At 43.2% G+C, this 13441-nt stretch overlaps 1 protein-coding gene across 2 annotated transcripts in view; it reads left to right on the top strand.

The window, feature by feature from the left end:
* Positions 1-13441, top strand: part of DOCK1 (dedicator of cytokinesis 1) — a 530116-nt gene that overhangs the window by 313972 nt on the left and 202703 nt on the right. For both annotated transcript variants that reach the window (XM_036828289.1, XM_036828290.1), the window contains exons 28-29: positions 5163-5264; positions 12258-12352. In XM_036828289.1, the coding sequence (XP_036684184.1) occupies positions 5163-5264; positions 12258-12352 (197 nt within the window). The remainder of the gene's footprint in view (positions 1-5162; positions 5265-12257; positions 12353-13441) is intronic.

Here is a 13441-nt window from a genome sequence, read left to right as displayed (position 1 = left end):
CTGCGTTCACTAGCCTGCCACTCAGTGTCCCCTGCTCCGCCACCAGTGCTCCATTCTACCCATCCTCCCTCCTACCCGTCCTCCCTCCTGCCCGTCCTCCCTCCTGCCCGTCCTCCGTCCTGCCCGTCCTCCTTCCTGCCCGTCTTCCGTCCTGCCCGTCCTCCGTCCTGCCCATCCTCCCTCCTGCCCGTCCTCCCTCCTACCCGTCCTCCTTCCTGCCCGTCCTCCTTCCTGCCCGTCCTCCCTCCTGCCCGTCCTCCCTCCTACCTGTCCTCCCTCCTACCCGTCCTCCTTCCTACCTGTCCTCCGTCCTACCTGTCCTCCCTCCCACCTGTCCTCCCTCCCACCTGTCCTCCTTCCCGCCCGTCCTCCTTCCCGCCCGTCCTCCTTCCCGCCCGTCCTCCTTCCTGCCCGTCCTCCTTCCTACCTGTCCTCCGTCCTACCTCTCCTCCTTCCTACCTGTCCTCCGTCCTACCTGTCCCCCGTCCTACCTGTCCTCCCTCCTACCTGTCCTCCTTCCTACTTGTCCTCCATCCTACCTGTCCTCCATTCTACCTGTCCACCTGCCTAGAGCACTGGGGTGCCAGACAGATTTAAAACTGGGGCATTGAGGGTAGTTCTAGGAGGGAGGGCTCAGAAGCAAGTTCAGTCCAGGGCTTGAGCAGCAGTGACCTAGTCCTCGTGGACGGGGGAGCCCCATGAAAGAGATTTTTGAGGATAAGGGAGTACGAAATGGGGACTCACGGGTAGGGGGAGAAAGAGGAGATCTCATCTGTTTCTCTCACGACTACCTTTTAAAATACTAATATAGGGACTTCCCTGGTGGCGCAGTGGTTAAGAATCCACCTGCCAATGCAGGGGACACAGGTTCGAGCCCCGGTCCAGGAAGATCCCACATGCCGTGGAGCAACTAAGCCTGTGCGCCACAACTACTGAGCCTGTGCTCTAGAGCCCACGAGCCACAACTACTGAGCCTGCATGTCACAACTACTGAAGCGCGTGCCGGGAGCCCGTTCGCTGCAACAAGAGAAGCCCCCGCTCACCGCAACTAGAGAAAGCCCGCGTGCAGCAACAAAGAACCTACGCAGCCAAAAATCAATCAATCAATAAAAATTTATATAAAAAATAAAATACTAATATATTTTCCATTATAAAAGTAATCTGGGCTCCTCCTCCCATCCCACGACTGTCTGGTGTCTTTTCTTCTAATTGTTTCTTCTTTTTTATTTTTTTCCTATGCTATATTTATATTCTTTGTTTTGCTGAAAAGTATATACCATAATTATGTCTGATTTTCATCGTTGAGCATTTTCTTATGTTATTAAAATAGTTCATGTTTTCATGATTAGTATTTGATGGTTGCATAATATTTCATCAGAAAACTGTGGTATGGTTACATGATTTAGCAAATAAAAATCAACTTCAGGTAAACGACAGATCGTTTTATTAGTATATGAATGACTGATGTGAAATTTCCAATGCAAAATTTGGGACATACTTATTTATCTGAGATTCAGATTGAACTGGGCATCCTGTATTTTATCTTGCAATCTTACAAAGTCTCATATTACTTACACAGTTCCTAGCTGTTGAACATTGAGATGTTTTCAGTGATGCAATGGACATCTTTGGGCATAAAATTTCTAATTCTGAATTACTTCCTTGGGCGGCTTGTTAGAAGTAGAATTACCCTGAGGAGATGAGTATTTTCTTCCCCAAGACTTTGCAAACCTATTGCCAAATCACTTTTTAAAAAGGTTATAGCAATTTATGGTCCCACCAGTGGCGTCTAAGAGTGCTCATCCCCGCGCCCTTGCTGACATTATCGTCACTTAAATACTCCTCTGCTATTTCGGCAGGCAAATCATGATATACCGTTTTCATCTCTGATTACTAATGAAGTTCACATTTTTTGTTTATGAGGCTTTCTCTCCATGACCTGATTTTTAAAATTTCTGCCACTGCCTCCTGATTTCTCTGTCCCTATTTTGCATCGCTTTGAAGTCATAAGGAAGATGTCTTATTTTCATTTATTTACTCATTTTTACTCAGCCACTGGGGCTGGAACCCCGTCCCCAGGCTCAGGTTCCAGGAAGAATTCTGCACAATCACCACCAGCCTACCTGCCCACCCACCCACTGTCTGACATGAAAGCTTCCTAGGACTTCTAAATTGCATTTCCAATAAATCAACGACAAAGCATAGAATAGTGATTTTATTCTGAGCCTGCAGAATAAGTTTCTTTTCACAGCTCTCCCCCATTTCTGTTTCTAGTGTATGATTGGTTTCAAATACAGCTTCCATAAATACCTGCATTTAATCTACCCGTTAAAAACCCACCACTCTGCTCTAGAGGGTTCCGCTGAGTTCACGTGGGCAGTCATGCTGCAGAGCGTCCGCTATGCTTCTTCTCTAAAGATACTGGCCCCCATGGATGGGACTCCATTCCAAAGGAAAGGGGGAGCCTTTCTGTGAAATTTGACAGGCATATTACCTCTTTCCTAGTGGGGTCTAAAGCTTCAGCTTAGAAAAGGGCTGACATAGCAAGATTTGCTTCCTCTAAGAAAGACTGAACAGTACAAATTGCTTCTGGAACATTTCCTTAAGTTAAGTAAAGAGCACATTTGCACCTGCTGGCCTTTTGACCTCTAGCTCATGGCGATGACCTGCCTCTGACCCTTTCTCTGGGCTACTCCAATTAGTCCCCATTACAGTTAAATAAGAGGCCATTTGGTTGCCCTTTCTGTGATGTTCTCATCCAAAGAGAAGGCTTCCCGACCGGCCATTTAAGTATTCCCAGGACTTGCTTTATGGAAATTGCTACGTTCTCTTCAGTTTTTCATTTTATGCATCGTGTCAGTTCCCCTAGCCTTTGCCTTGCATGAATTTTCAGCATTACATGGCACTCTGCTCCCTAAATTGAGTATGTCCACGTCAGCTGTTCGAGTATCTGGCCAGACTCCTGATGATCTAGTTTTTTTCCATTAATGTTACTCAGTGTGCATGTCCTTTGCATTTTCAGGACTGCTCTGGGGTCTTCTTTTCTTCCACTTTCAACTTGATATCTTAAGTGCAGTACATATGTCTATTGCTTTGAATTATACATAGCTAGCTTTGTGATTTCAATGATTCTAATTTGTAAGTCCCTATTCTTTAACTCTTTTGACCTGCAGAGAATTAATCTGAGCCCCTGTTAGGTGAACCTTGACTGATGTAGGCCTTTTCTTGCTCTAGAAAAGCTCCCTGTCTAGTAGGGCGGAGTCCAGGTCACAGCCACCTCGGTCAGGGTAGAAATTGGGACACTGTCTATGGCCGCCTTTCCATTTCCTCATCCTCTTCCCAACTTTCTCTGATGACCACAGAAGTGCATGAAGTCTCTACTTCATGTTGGCCATTGTCAGTGACCTCAGATTTCTCAGAAAAAGAATTAAAATGCCTATCTGGATAAGAGGAAAATTAGCTCAGCTGCTAAGCACCCACCTTGTAGCTGGTGTGCTGGGTTCACAGCCGGTTTTCCATATTCTCATCGAGAGGGGAACACCACTCAGCCTCAGTTTTACTGCCTATAAAATGGGACGAGATGAGAATCTGTGGTGTGATTGAATGAGGCCATGGTTCTAATGGCCTCAGCACAGCGCCTGACATATTGCAATTGGTCAACGTGTAAAATTATGAAGACTGTTATCCCAAAGGTGGCATCTCATGAGGAGTAAAGAAGATACAAAGGCGGCTTCTCTTGAGCTCAACGGGATGCCAAATATTTACATATTTCAAAAGTGTATACTCATAAATAGACATTTTACCATTTTACGAATCATTCCTCCAAAGGAAAACAAGCATTATTTAGCTCTTTCCCTGAACACCAACTTGAAATCTAAATTTCAGCAATTATCATCATTCATAAATAGTTTACATTTCTGGGCAAATGGAAGATACCTTATTATCATTATTTTATTTGTTCAACTTACGTAATGCATCCTCTGAGGGCCCATTTGGAAGCATATATGAATATTATAGATATAAAATGGATCCGAAAAAATTTTGGACTTTAACATTTCACTGTAGAGCATGCATTTGAAATGAATACAAAAGATGTTTAGGCATTCAAATACATTGCTAGTAAAACAGTTAGTAAAAGAATGCAATTTGTGAACTCATTTAATAAGGCAAAATTAAGGACATGTCTCAAAGTATATCTCATCCTATAATTTTACCAGACTTGTGCTGGTTTAATGGGAGAAAATATATGTCCTCTGTTTCTTGAAATATCATTACTTTAGGGGAAAATATTTAAAAGCAAAGAAGTCTTTTAGGGAATTGTTAGCCGTGAACCCCAGAAGTGATACATTGCAGTTAATGGCAGTGGGACTTCTTCACCCCCTGCTCCCCCACTAGACCAAATCCCCCTTAGTGTGTCTGCACACACACACACACACACACACACACACACACACACACAGGTGCACGGACCTGCACACGCAAACACGTCCACACGCACAGCCATTTGCATGCTGGGCACTTCTGTTGCTAAGTGCTCTGGCCCCTCAGTTTCTCCATGTCTTGATTTTGTTTGGTGGTTTCTTTTTTCCCCTTCTTTTCCTTTCCTGCCAGCTCTGTCTGGTATGAGAAATTCCCGTCTCTCGCACTTTACATTCTGATGAGGCTGCATTCCTCCTCACATGCTTCTGGTGGAGGAGAAGTGAGCCATAACTCATTGTGGAGTCGGTGGTTATTGCCTCCAAATTGGCCAAGGGGGATAGAGGCAGATTTTGAGAAATAAAAGTCCTCTCTTTGCCACAGCCTGGGAGCAGGGGCTGCACACACGCTTTGCCTGATAACGGGGGCAGCAACTTTCCAGGGAACACAATGCACAGTGGTGGCAGTTTCGAGCCTGTCTTTCATTGCACATATTTAATGCAAGAATATTTCAAGCTTGTTTTTTCCAGACTGGACAATCATGTATCAGGAAACATTTAATGTAGTTAGAAGGAAATGTAGCAAAAGAAAAGATGGTGAGGCTGGAGTGACTGGTCACTTAGCTGGCCAACCTGGCACATGGCTTCTCCCTGATGGGCTTTGATCCCAGACTCTTAGTTTACATCAGTTTCTCCCATGAGTGTTGTTGTCTCCTCATCTAATTGTGTCTTTTGATTTGTCTACAGGGAAACTTCGTGGCCTGTATGACAGCTATTTTACGACAAATGGAAGATTATCATTATGCCCATTTGATCAAGACTTTTGGGAAAATGAGGACTGACGTGGTGGTGAGTGTAACTTTGACTTTCTATAACTGTGTTTTGAGGGCAGCATTTTAGGCAAAACGCTGCTGTAAGTATTTCCATTTTCAATACGATTTTGGACTTGCCTCCACTTGATTTCAGAAGCCACCAGGGATGGTCTAACTTAAAGGCGTGTTTGTAAGAAGATAAGGGTCATGATACAGACTCTCTCCTCGTGCTGACCTGGGGAGTGACTCAGGGTGTCAGCCGAGAAAAATCCCTTTTCTTTTTTCTTTTCTCTCCCATGCTTTGTGGTCACGGAAAATTTGGAGATGTTACCCATGGAGAGTCTGTCATTAACTGCTGTTCATTTATTGATTGGCTTTCAATAGCAGAAACCAGGGAGCATTTTCAGCCTTAAATTGTGCTCCGTTATTAATTAGCTCTAGTCACGGAAGCTCATTAGCATTTCTCGAAATAATTCTCTAGTCATCCTCAGTGAGACTATGATACAACTTAATTAGGAGACGTACAGAGGGGAACTTAGGAGCTCTGTCCCTAACAAGCTGACATCGCAGGGCCATACAGCAGATGTCCTCTGTGAAGCCGCAGCCAATGTGTCTGCAGAGTTTCTGAGTAGATGTCTACCTCGGCTCTCCTGTCTGGGAACACAGACTCCATTTCTGGGGCCCCTAGATTCCTATAGACTACAGCAAGTTCTACTAGCATTTCCAGAACAAGGTTGGTTGCACTTTACATCAATCTTATTAAGGGACAGAGACAATGCATTTAAGGCTTTTTTCCAAAGGATTAATTCTAATAAAAAAAACTACCTTATTAACTGTTGCTGCTATATGTGTGTGTGCGTGCATATGTATATTTAAATTTTATATATATGTATAATATTTAATATTATAATAAATAATAATAAATATATGTATTTAAATTTCTAAAGATAAAAAAATGGATTTATACCTTAAAATCATAGCAATTTTCCTTAAATAAAAGTCAAGGAGCAAGAATGTGTGTGTATGTGTTTGTGTGTCTCTGTGTTTAGTCTTCTTTAAAAATATTAACGAGCAGTTTAATGTAGGACTGTACTCATGCGTGTAGCATATAGCACATGTGATTATATCCTGTGATCCTTCAGTCATGGCATAGTGAAATCAGATTTGCCATGTGAAACATTTCATGCCTCATGTTTGATCAGGGGAAGGATAGTTGTAGCTGAACCTTTATGAACAATTTCCTAGACAACACTTCAGGCTGGATAATAAACTTTTCAGAATGAGAAGCATTACCTGTGCTGAAAACTTAGGACTCCATTTAATTATTTGCCCTTTATCAGAATAGTCACATGATCAAAATCATACGATTCATGCAAACTGTTAAGAATATTTAATCTGAATTATTCAGTGCTGCTGTGGATAGGGAAGCTTCAATGTATTGTGAAAAGCGATTATACAAAATAGTGTTTAAAAAATGACTGTAATTTGCTGAATTCCAAGTGTGTACCCTCTCTCCTTGCACAGAGTAGATCATCAGATACTTGTTGCATGTTGTGGTCCTGATTTCCCAAGGGATTTTGGTTCCTTAGACACAGTAGTTCAGAACATCAATTATTTGCAGACAATTTGATTTCCATTATAAAATGGCATTTGTGGTTTGGATATCATGAATTCATACTGCAAGGATTGTAAACCTTTTTTAATTGTTGTTAATCTGTCAGAACCTTTGTAAAATGTGTTCCTATCTATTAACTATACATAGAGAGTATTTGACTATTTTTCTACTTGGACAAATGCTCACAAAAATGAAAGATCATTTTGTGTTAAATAATTGGAAGTTTATTAGTAATGCAGTGTACGAATAGCCTAGACCATTTTCTCAAGACTACTTCCTTGTAAGAAGTGCTACTTCAGGTTTTCAAATTTAGCTCTTTTTTGGTTGGATGAGTCATTCCCATACAAAATCTCAGTTATTATCAACACCAAAGTCAGAGGCCTCAGAACTGGTACTTTTACAGTCTCTCAAATGACCCTTTGGACCCCAAGACAGTGAAAGGATGGACCACAGCATGAAACGGAAAGACTAATCCAGGAGGGGAAAAGGGTGGGCATGTTTGGCTCAAAACTCTCTCATAATAGAGACAGTCCCTTTAGGATGGTGAGCCATGTGGGGTCTTTAAGTTCTTCTGCAGTGGAGATGCTGGCCTGAAGAAGGGGCTGCTAGCTGTCTTGTGTCCAAGTTACTGAAGCCGGACCACAGGTGGAGAACTTACTCAGTGTCTGTAGTAAGATCAGAGGTGACGAGGAGTACTCTGGACCTTCGGGGAGCCTGTACTCTTGACACTTGTCCCAAATTCCCACTAAATGGCCATAAAGGAATGTTTGTGGAGTGACTGAGTGAATAATGACGTATCCAAGAACAGTGCAGGTGGAAGTAATGCTTATTGGTTACAGGTTGAGTGAATGCAGGATACAGGACAGCGAAGGTAGAGAGAACCAGGCTGTGGGGTCCCTCTCATCTCCAAGGAGGACCCAGGGGCAGACACAGGCTACCGTGCATTCCCCCCTCTTTCTGTGGCCTCTCCCAGTCCTGTCCAGTTGTAGGTTATGTAGGGAAGCCAGTCAGGCAGAGCTCTGAGCTCTCAGCGTCCTCTTCCTGGATTACCCTCCTGCCTCCGTTCAGCTTCCATCCCAACCCCTGCTGGGAACCCCTCCCCGACACCTGCCTTGACCTCACCTGGCGGCTATCGCCCCCTGCCCCTTCCCTTGTACCTCGTCCATCCCAGTCAACCATCAGCCTGTGCTGGGGTGGTCCAGAGTGACTTCTCACAAATGGAAAGCGGTGAAGATGCTCACAGGGATTATGAAAGCAAGAATATTTGCCAGGTGACTGTCCTTGCCTAGGAAACATGCTGCTGTTGGGCAGGTCTGGTCTTAAAGAGCCTTGATTTCCATGTGAAATGGCCACCGAAGGGTGATTCGCAAGCCTGTGTAGAGAACGTCATGAGTAGGAGGAGGAACCTTGCTCTGAACATCCGTTTCTTTATTTCTTGTGACCATTCCTCGTAGATGAAGCTTTATTGAAGACTGTCTCCACTGGATGATGAGTTTGGGGGTGCAGAATCCTTTTATAGTGAGTTCACTCAATAGCTATTTATTGGAGACTGACTTTGTGTTAACAGGTGGAGGAAGTGACAGCAGGCAATGCAGACGGGTCTTGCTCTCGTGGCCCCCAGTCTAGTGGAGAATATCACAGGTCATCAGGGAGTCCTTCAAATAACCCAGGTTATCCATGCTCCAAAAGAATGATCCCTGTAAAGCAGCCAGACTGGACTGAGTCAGGTGGTCAGGTAGCCTTCTTTGCAAAGGAGAGGATTGTGGACTATCGAGGAATAGAAGAAAGAGCACTGTAGGTGGTAGAGCGGCAAGGGTACTGGGGGTGAAGTGCAGCCGGAGAGGTGCTGGGGCATCAAACTGCACAGGACCCCATTGGTCACGCTAAGAGGCTTTGTGTTTTTCTGCTTGTTTGGTTTCCGTTTCTGTATCATTTATTTACCGTTTTTCCCTTAATTATTTTAAAATTATTTTTAAAGCATTTATTTTTAGAGTAAACTTTTTATTTTGAGAAAATTGTAGAGTCACATGCAGCTGGAAAAAATAATACAGAGCATCCCTGTATTCTTTACCCAGTTTCTCCCAATAGTGGCATCTTGCAAAACTATAGAACAATGTCAAAATCAGAATGTTGACGGTGATACAGTTCACTGATCTCATGTTGATTCTCTCCATTTTGCTTGAATTCTTTGCTCTATTTATCTTGAAAAATTTCAAACATACAGAAAAGCTGAAAGAATAGTACAATGAAAACCATTATTCCTGTCACCTGAATTCATCAGTTGCAAGCACTTTGCCATATTTGCCTCCCCTGTATCTCTATGTACCTCTTTCTATGTAGCCAAATCCCATAAGTATGTGAGAAACATGTTAGTGGTTCAGCAAATATCTCTCAAGGTTGAAGACGATAGTCAGTGGCCTTAATGACCTTCCAGAACATAACAATCATCTCTTCATACCGTCTATATTCAAATTTCTCCTCAGTTCTCCCCAGTCTTTGTTGTATTTCATTATAGGCTTTCTCAAATCTGCATCTAGATTCACATGTCATATTTGGTTATCTCTCATTAATCTCTTCTTTTTTCTAGAATAAGTTCATCACCTTGTTTTTCCTTCCCATTCATGGCATTGCTTTTTAAAATTTTATTTCACTTTTATTTATTTTTTTGAAGGGATAAAGTCATTAGCTTTGCAGACTTTCACCCATTCTGGAATTTTTGATTGCTGCCTTGTGTGCAGATTTGTTTCTGCAAATTCCTGTGTCCTGCAAACTGGAAGCTTGATCTAAAATTCAAGTTCACCCTTTTGGCAAGCGGAATAGAAGTTGGTGTTAGGCATTCCCTGGTGTGTCTGTTGGGAGTCTGGGAATGCCAGGCTGACCACCACTGATGATGCTGGGTTTGATCACTTGGTTGAGAGGGAGTAACTGCCAGATCTCTCTGTTGTGAAGATACAGGCCCCTTAAAGATTATCATGTAATCTTTGGGTAATACTGTGGCATCTGCAGAAAATTGCAAAGGTCCTATCCTCTAGCAATGTTTCATCTGATAAGTTTAGCATATATTGATGGTCCTTGTCTGAAACAGTTATTTCTTTGACTTAAGAGAATGGTGACTTCCTACTTCTGAGAATCAAGACTCTTTGGCTTTAACCTAGGAACACTGGGAAGCCCCTGAGGCCGTGGCTTCAGTGGGAGATTGGGGGAAGTGTTGGTGCCCTGATCAGATTTGTAATTTGAAAAGGTCACTCTGGGCGAAGTGTGGGGACCAAGAGAGACAAGAGTGACCATAGGTAGATGGGCTAGGATTCCCCGCTGGTAGTCCAGGTGAAAAAGGATGATCAATTATCCAAGTGGGTGGGGATAGAGATGGACAGAAGCAGATGGTCTTACAAGAAGATTTTGCCTGTGGAACACACTGATGGCTGTTGTTAGAGCTGTCCTCTTAGTATATGGAGCATCTTGTGAATAATCAAACTACAAATGCAGCAGGGATGGATTGATTATGGAAAGATGAGATTTTCACAAAATATCTCATGTTAATCGTCCAGCTCCCCTCTTTGCCTTGGAGATAGCAGTGGTAATAGTCTGTTCAGCCTCATCGGCCGTTCTAGGCAAATGCAGTGGTGGGGACCACCACCCTGGCTAGTAAATTATGCAGACTGACAGGGAAGCCTTGCAAAACCTCAAATCCGACAATCTGCAGCATTTTGTTTGATCAGCAAAGTACCAACATTTAACAGCTGAGCCATACTAATGAAGTATGGGACTGTGTTTCCTAGAGGGAAAAAAAAAAAAAGGAATTGGGAAAGTATGCTTCTCTTCTAGAATAATAAAAACCAGACCCTGTATCTCAATTATTAGGCTTTGAGGAGTGATCAGCGAGAAAGCCAGCAATTTCATGCAAATAGAGATGTGACTAAATCACGGCACTCAGCCGGCAAAGTAGACAACCTGGTCATTAAAATGTGAAACTCTTGACAAAGTGGGGAAACTTAAGGAGTGAAGTATGAATTTCAGTAATTAAACTGGGGAGAGAAACTGTTCCTTGTGTCAGGGGGCACCTAGAACACCCCTGCTCACAAGCCCTGCTGGTCAGGGCTCCTGTGGGCAGAGTTTGGAGGACGTGGAACTGACGTTTCCCTCTTGACTCTGCCCGGGACCCTAACCTCTCCTGCACTGGAGGCCTCTGTTGTAAAAAGGGTGATCACGATCTCTCCTTGAGTTTTTATTCGTGGGAGGAGGCTCGACAAACCCCTCCCAAGGCAGAGATGACTCGCTGTAACCTGGCATTGCTGTTACGGTTGCAGAGGAAGCATCTTTGAACATCGGCTCATTGCTGCTGTCAGATGGAACTGGTGTCTCTGTGCAAGAAGTTCTTGAGTAGAACTTTGTGCTGGGAGTTGCTTTCTTGGCTGCATAAATTCTGTTCACCACCTTGGTCTTCACAGCCATTGTACCTAATTATGAATCAGTAGATGAAATAAATGAGAAACATCCACTCTATTTGGCCGTCTCTGACTGTGACCTCACTTTCCTACACGAATTCTCAGTTGCCTGTCCCCTTCCCACCCAGATCTTGAGGGAGCATGTATCCCGGACTACCGGGACGTGTGCTTTTCAGGATGACCGCTTGTTTTGTTCAGGTTAGCTCAGGATAAGCACTAAACTGTCAGATTCAAGAAATTCTCCTAATTCTGACAGGCACAGAGTGGACCCACTAGGAAAGGGGAACCCCCTTCCCGATGCCAGGAGCGGTCTAATTGGCCAGGAAGCAAGGTCGGGCAGCAGGGAACCACTCGTGAAATTCAGGGACCATCTAGGAGACAACAGAGGCATAACTGAGGAGCTTATGGATTTGAGGATGCCACATAAAGGAGTCTGGCAATGCGACCGCATGCTCAAATGGTTTACTGGGAGCTGAATAGGTGCAGATGGTCAGGAGTTCCTGTTTGAGCCTTTCAGCTGTTAAATTACATAAGAAAGAGGAAAGGATAATAATACCGCATATTCAACCCAATGGACCCTGTTCATAATGAAAAATCTCTGTAGAGTAAATATAAGACATAGTTACAACCTGCACGTTATGTTTGTTTAAAAAGGTTTCTTTAAGCAGAAAGAGTGTGACTATGTATTTGTAAACTTTGGGGATTTACTCTTTGTGACTCATATATATGCCCAAGGAGTATCTTTTAATATGTCCTTGACAAAGTTCTCCAGGACAGGAGGTGCTCAGGCAAACAGAAAGGCAGAAGTGTAATACATACCTCCTGTGAAATACATCTTCATTACTTTTTCGCATGTTCTCATTCAGTTAAAAGAAAAAAAAAAAGTCATTTATATTGTAATTATTCCAGGGGGCATTGGTTTTCACCTTTTTCTGGGTGGGTTGTTTCAATGTTCTCTTTTTTATTTCAGGATTTCCTGATGGAAACATTCATCATGTTTAAGAACCTCATTGGGAAGAATGTCTACCCTTTCGACTGGGTGATCATGAACATGATGCAGAATAAGTGAGTACGGGGGAAGGCTCTCCTTGATGAGGTGCCTGATTCATGTCTGGTGGGAATGGAGGTGTTGCCTGGATACCATGGGGGCTCTCACAATGTACAGGGTGCGCCCCCTTCTGTGATGCAGATGGTCCTTTGGAGAAATGGGCCTGGAGATTGGGTGCTTTCCTTATGCCAGCACAGGCTCTGGGGCTGAGAACTTGGGCTCTGCCCCCTGGAGAAAACAAACATGAATGTGATCCGCCTTTCCCTTCATCTTTGTCAAGGGCATCAGTTTGCCATCTGATCTTAACCGTGTGTGTTTGTTACCCAAAGCGATTCTCAGCTCTGTGGGAGTTTTTTGAAAAGTGTTTGCATTTCACATATTTCAGCTTAAAAAAATCATGAGCATTTTCATCATACTTATTAAATATTAAACACGTGCCTTGTTCATCATCTTCCTGTGAGGGCTGTTGGTTAATTTTCTAGCACTTGGGTTTTATAATTTCTGTAAGCGCCAACAAAGATCATGGGGTTCTCAATCACATGTGGTTTCTAGAAGGAATTTCTGTTGACTTCTTTTTTCTGCTTCTTTCTTTTTGCAATTTTTATGGAGATAATTGTAGGTTCATAGTCAGTGCCGCGGTAAGAAGTAAAACAGGAGATCTTGTGTACAATTTACCCAGTTTTCCTTGATGATAACATTTTGTAAAACCTTGTAAAACCGTAGCACCAAACTACAACCAGGGAACTGACATTGATACAGTTTTCCCATCTTCTTCAGATTTTCCCAGCTTGACTTGTACTCATTAGTGTTTATGTTTAGTTTCTTGCAGTTTTTTTCACATGCTTGTGTTCTCAAATCCACCCTCATGGTGAAAACACTGAACATTGCCTTCACCACAGGGGTCCCTCCGGTTCCCCATTTGTGACCCTCCCCCTTCCCTAATCCCTGGCAACCACTAATTTGTTCTCTGTTTCTAAAATTTTGTCATTTCAAAAATGTTATATAAATGGAATCAGACAGGCTGTAACCTTTTGGGATGACTGGCTTTTTTTCTTACACTATGCCTAATTCCCTGGAGACTCATTTAGGTTCCCGTATCAGTGGTT

The sequence above is a fragment of the Balaenoptera musculus genome, chromosome 16 (genome assembly GCF_009873245.2).
Source record: "Balaenoptera musculus isolate JJ_BM4_2016_0621 chromosome 16, mBalMus1.pri.v3, whole genome shotgun sequence".
NCBI classification, from domain to species: Eukaryota; Metazoa; Chordata; class Mammalia; order Artiodactyla; family Balaenopteridae; genus Balaenoptera; species Balaenoptera musculus.
The sequence above is the reverse complement of the archived record's forward strand: the minus strand, read 5'-3'. Positions and strand labels throughout refer to the sequence as shown.